The following is a 6096-nucleotide window of genomic DNA, read 5'->3' as shown; positions in this document are numbered from 1 at the left end:
AATGTTGTCATACCCATAATAAAATTGGACGAGGCAAGCAATGCAGAATAAATAGACCAGATCCGGAATGTGGATGACAGTTGTATTGACTGGGGATGGTTCTTTGATTTTGGTGGAGTCTCTCAATTTCTCGATCTCCTCTCTGAACATTATTACCTCGCGACTGGATTCTTGTGCCTTAAGAGAGGCAACACACGAAGGTTCAGTTCTGGGAGAGACCTCAATAGAAGTCTTCTTGACTCTCATAGTATCAACTACATTCTCACTCGTAGAGCTGAAAATAATCTTACATCTCTTTTTTCCAAGAGGGGAGCCCTATTTCTGTAACCATTTTTTCAAGCCTATTCATATTGAATCCATCTTGCAAATCATTCAACAGAAGAAGAAAGGGAGACTTCCCTGCACGACTGAAACGAGTGAATAAAGTGTCCTTGGACACTTTGGTGCACAAATTAATCGCCTCGCCTATGCTTTCTCTAGCAGCCAGGATATCACATGTTGAAGAAGAGGAGACTTCGATGAAAAACACCATCTCTTTAAAAAATGCTCTCACTTCATTGAAGTTATGGACAATTTTGAGGAGAGAGGTCGTACAGTCACTATCCAGACTCCGCAGGCCTACAATTGGAATGTCTTTGTCCATGAGCCAATCCCAGATCTTTGCTATTTCTTCTTCAAACGATTCCTCAGTATAGCAGCTGGATGAGGGAAGACTGGAAATGAACGATCCCCATAGATGCCTTTAAATCTCTCATATGATTTTTCCAGTTGATCCACTTTTACCGTGCAATCATACAGCTGGCGGCTGATCTTGTACCTATGCAAAAAAATGGAAGCACGCTAAAACATCCATTGCGCTGTTCACTTTGAAACTTTTCACCACGCCAAAGATTTTCTTTTTGCCAATGCCAAACATTTCGACACCCACCAGCACAACTTCTGCGCTTCTCATGGCAATTGAAGTTCGTCTCAAAATCTTCTTTGAGCTTCTCGACATTTGCCCTTGTATTTTCCACTTCTTTCTCCCAACCCTCCACCGCATTTAAGGGCTTGATATCTTCGTCATTGAGTTGATTCTCAACATCATCCACAGCCAAATCTAAACGTTTTAATTTCTCTTCAGTCTGTTCAATTTTCTCCATCAACCCAAAACACTTCTCTATTTTCCGCACTGCGTAAGACAGCAGGTTCAAAATGACTCCTGCGACCGAGTTGCAAGCAGCGTCCATGGCACCTTACAGGAACAAAAGATATCACAAATTACTTGAATGGTTTCTTCTTATGACAAATAGATCTTAACATTAATTCATTATAGGAATCACGAGAGCCTAGATAAATAGACTAATAGGTTATTATTTTACCACTATGGGACCATCATAAGACGGTGCTATTGTTTCGTCGGTGTGAATACAGCTCAATTGACGAATGACATTTCTAGAATAAGAGTAAAAAATGAATTATGCACGTGTAGAAAACACTTTCTTTTTTCCTATAACGGAGCAACTTCGACGTTTATCCTTCATATAAGCGCTATTGTCTGAGTTGACTCTATAGAAGAGAGCGACTTCTTGAAATCCTCATTTGAAATCCATTATATTTTTAAAAATGATCATAGATACATAAAACATTGACATCATATAAATGAAGGCATTAATCACTTCAAAATTTAAAGTTCAACATAATCACTATTGCTTTGAAGTGAAATTACCATCCTATCATATAAATAGTCACCTTTCTACAAGATAGATCACAAAAATAAATAATACTCACAAATCAAATCAGGGAGACATGAGTACACTAAACATTTGCAAAGAAATGAGAAAAAATAGAGGAAGTGTATTGCTTAACACACAAACTTATTGATATTAGGTATACATAACATATATTCTGGGCCATCTAGTTTACAAATTAGATTGTGTGACAATATATTTCGTACCAATGTGATCTATTAAGAAAATGAAGAAAATAAATCAATTACGTTGCAATTCAAGATACATCCACACCTCTTCTCTCTCTCTCTCTCTCTCTCTCTCTCTCTCTCACACACACACACACAAAAGTGGTTTATTTTTCTTTACCGTTCTTCATCGAAATTAATAGATCATAAAGTGTGATTTAGAATGTTGATACAAAAAGTTACTACATTGTAGATTTAAAATTGCTTAAAACACAAATTTAATTTAACACACAAATTTATCATATATTTGTTCAATTCCTATTACATCAAAGTTCACCTTGATTTTATAGAAACAAGTATTTTACATTTGTACAAAAGGAAGTTCAATGAAAATTTACCTAGACCCAGACCATTAAGTTTATAGAAACTTCAAGTGTGTGCTTGACAATGCTGGACACTTGCATTACTAGGTATCCAACACACATAATCTAACTCTAAAACAAGATTGATTTATTAAGCATTAAAAAAAAAAAAAAAAAAAGTACGAAGGCAAACCATACTTTACATTGCTTGACCTTGATGGTCTGGATCTTTGAATTGTACCTGCTTGTACTTGTAATGTAAAATGAAAAATAGATCATAGTTATCCTTTAAATTTTATCATCACATCAAAAGCATGTACTGGGATTTCAGTTTCATGGGAATTAAAATAGCTACTCCATAGATAAGTAGGAGTGGTAGAGATCAAGCTATATAATAGCTATAAAAGCATGTACTGAGATAAAGCGCACTTAGGCTGGAGTAGTACTCGGATGGGTGACCTCCCAGGAAGTCCCGGTGCTTCACCTCTGTGAGCATCACCTAAATCCAATGAGTGCTAAGTGTTCCATTTATTCTTATGAGAGATGGATTCATGTTGAATCACTACTCATGAAACATAGGCCAATGAGTTTGACTCAAAATCACACAGTTAAGTCCTGATAGCAATATCACAGCTACTCCATAGCCATTAGCATTAACCTCTCTGACCTCTCTGACATTTGTGAAACAAGCAAACGACTTGCACGATTGCTAATGACAGCAGGGAGATACCTCCAAGAAGAAAGGCCACTCGCCATGGCTTCGAACAATGGACTCTCCTGAACTGAGCCCACAGAATTCTCAGCCCTTTCTTTCGGTAATCATTTATACCTCTCGCAGCATCGTCAACGGGTCCATAACTTGGTGTGTCGGTGGCGGGAATAGCAGAAGAGTTCCATGGCGAGCCACGTCATCGTCGCTTCCAAGCTTGTTGGAGATGATGCCCTCTTGCCTCAACCGGGACACGTCAGCAGCGGTGTTCACAAGGTCGTTCATGAGCACAACGTACCTCGTTATGATTTTCTGCGAATCTATCCAGTGCGTCTCCATCACCAACAGGTTTCTCACAATCACCTCCGACTTGTCGTCCACTGTGAACTTGGGCAGGTACAGAGTTGACTTCTCGCAGTCGAAGTATATGTGGCTGATTCCTTTGTGATCCAGTTTCTTGAATTTCACTCCTATTCTTCGAAATTCCTCCACAGTAGTAACGTGACGATCATCCTTGTCTGCTTCACCCCACTTGTAGTTCTAATACCATTCCCAAAACAACGATATGACCAACCACATAAACCAGATGATGACAACTGGGGACAGGAGAACCCATATTAATACAATGATTGGTAGAACACATATCACAAGCCCCGTATTAATCATGTATTCATGACCTCGGTTCTTACTGTTCCCCACTTGATCTGCTTCCTCATCTTTCATATTCTGATGCTTTTGATCCTTTTCATTGTCGACCATATATTCACCAAGCAGCTGCAATAGATGAGTCTCTCTTCTGTATTCCCGGCTCCTAATCGCTTCCCTTACTTCAACTGGAGACAAACTTTTCAGAGGGTGCTCAAACCAGCTATCTTGCACTACTCTTTCCTTTGTCTCCTTGATTTGTTTCAAAACCCACAACGGTAACTGGTTTTCCAATTTGAACATATCTTTCACCATGTCGTTCAATAAAGCGTGGTGATTATTCCTATTGAGAATATGTTGCAACACGGTCTTGCTTCCATTCTCAGATTTGGTCGGAACTTCTACCGAAAATCTGTCGAGAACTTCTAAGACGAAACAACCATCTCTCGCCAGCAGCCATGCAAGGATCTCGGGACACATCCCTGTTCCACCATAGCTTTCCTCTGCTTTTTTGTACATCTCCTCGCTCTTTAGCTTCCCCACAAACTATTCTAGGCCACCAAAATTCCACGCGATTTTTGACTTGAAATCTTCTAAGCTATTATCATCATTAAATTTGCTCGTTTTTTGAATGTTTGGGACGGAAGCCGAAATTCCTAGGGCCGAATGACACAGTGCTGTCATTCTTCAAACACACCGGAGCAGGATAAATGGTATGCTCGTCCATGTAGAAGAGACTTGGCTTCTTCTTGGCATCAGCTAGCCATTTATTAATGCACTCTGCATCCTATTGGAATGCAGCTTCATCATGCCGTGGACTGTCTTGGATGTTAACAATGCATTCTTCTTCTTCTTGTGTCTCCATATCGGCCATATGTCCTCGATGCAGGATTCTCCTTGCAGAGTTTTCTTATAAAGAGGAGTCCCGAGAAAAATTATCAGATTAGTGAGCGGGGAAGGTACTACGCAAAACACTAAGGGTCCGTTTGGTTCATGGAAGATGATAGGAATTGGATTTTTCAAAATCTGGATTTGAATTTTTTTACATTTGTTTCCAAATTGGCAAAATGGAATTAGCATACTGGACTTCCAATTTTGCCTCATAACCAGGTTTTCCAACTTCCTACTAGCAAGTGGGAATTGAAAATCAAATCCTGGTTATGTTTTCTAAGGAGTGTAAAAACAATAGATTGGACTACTTTTTGAAATTTGCCTTCAACTCCAAGCTTACGCATAAAAATATGTCTTCACACGCATCTTCCGAGTGAAACAAACGGTTCAAGTAAAATCCCAAAAATCGGAATGAAGATTTCGAAAACCTTGATTTGGCTAAACCACCATTTGTAGAAATCCCAATTTTTTAAATTCCACAAACCAAACAGACCCTAACTCATTTGTCTGACTATTCCGACTCTTATGAGTTAGATTTATTTCTTTTTCAATTGCAAAACCCCGCATCTTTTTTCGCAAAACTAATTTTTCTGACCACGACTCGATACCAACTCTTCTTTGGAACTGTTTACTAACTATAGGTTCGGACAAAGACCGGCAAAGGAGAAATTAGGTTAGGTAAACGTGAGGTCGGTTAGGTAAAATAAAATTAGGCGAGATTAAGGTAACATCTAAGCAAAATGTGGTTTTTGGAACCCCAAAGAATAATGTGATTGATATGTAATATGATATGCAAATGTGATACATGATTAAAAAGATTGTATCTAATTATGAAAGTAAATGTAACATGAGAATACAAGGAAAGAATTCACTTTGAAATAAAAAGAGGGAATATGAATTTTGGATCTGATTTGAACTGTCAGTGGAATGTTGGATCTTGCTATAACTCTAGATCTAGGAATTTCATGTCTATAGCTATCTACAATGCATTTTTTAGTGAAAAAATGTACACAATCTATTCATATGAATAATTGAGTAAGTTATGTTTATGATAGAACCTATTGATATGAATAATTGAGTAAGTTATGTTTAATGAGATCAAACTCATAAATTGCAAAAAAGGTCAAGCAATAAAAGTAATTGATTTGTATCTTATTTCAAATAGGTATATTATTTATTGGATTAATCATAGGAAATGATTGTTAACAATGTCTAGATGACATGGTTAAGATAGAACCTTATAATATGCACATGTAAAGGTAGTTTGTTAGAATGGAAGTGATGTTAATGTGATGAACACATCAACAAGAACAAGTTCTTGAGTAGACAATGAGGATTTGTAGATTGGTGAAGAGATAAAAAAAATATTATTGAGATTGGTGATTTTTTTGTAAAGTAGTGAGGCATTTTTCATGAATTGTGCAAAGGATTTGACATCACATTACTTGTGGTATGCTTTTGAGGAGGACTTTTCATAAAGTTTATTTTTGGTCAAATTGGTTTATCAAATGGTTCAATTTCCAAGGTGAAATTCAAATGTTAACCAATGTGATAATAGAAAAATAACTTACGAGTTGTTTGATTCATTGTAT

The 6096-nt window shown here is 37.4% G+C and overlaps 1 protein-coding gene across 1 annotated transcript; it reads right to left on the bottom strand.

The window, feature by feature from the left end:
- Nucleotides 1-2892: 2892 nt before the first annotated feature.
- Nucleotides 2893-4132, bottom strand: LOC149537514 (putative UPF0481 protein At3g02645). Its single transcript, XM_089802340.1, has 3 exons — nt 3593-4132; nt 3089-3508; nt 2893-3036 (listed from the first exon to the last, which is right to left on the bottom strand). The coding sequence occupies exons 1-3, from the start codon at nt 4130-4132 to the stop codon at nt 2893-2895; spliced, it is 1104 nt and encodes a 367-aa protein (XP_089658466.1).
- Between the last annotated feature and the right edge of the window lie 1964 nt (nt 4133-6096).

This window comes from Cupressus sempervirens, chromosome 9 (assembly GCF_028749045.1).
Source record: "Cupressus sempervirens isolate cs-2001-9-10 chromosome 9, ASM2874904v1, whole genome shotgun sequence".
Lineage (NCBI taxonomy): Eukaryota > Viridiplantae > Streptophyta > Pinopsida > Cupressales > Cupressaceae > Cupressus > Cupressus sempervirens.
The sequence above is the reverse complement of the archived record's forward strand: the minus strand, read 5'-3'. Positions and strand labels throughout refer to the sequence as shown.

Excerpts from the sequence above, each read along its gene's own strand:
- LOC149537514 (XM_089802340.1), bottom strand. The coding sequence starts at position 4,132 with ATGTACAAAAAAGCAGAGGAAAGCTATGGTGGAACAGGGATGTGTCCC. Across the intron at positions 3,509-3,592 it reads TATGTGTTCTACCAATCATT|AACTACAAGTGGGGTGAAGC; the intron begins GTATTAATATGG and ends GAATGGTATTAG. Across the intron at positions 3,037-3,088 it reads CGTTGACGATGCTGCGAGAG|GAGAGTCCATTGTTCGAAGC; the intron begins GTATAAATGATT and ends GGCTCAGTTCAG.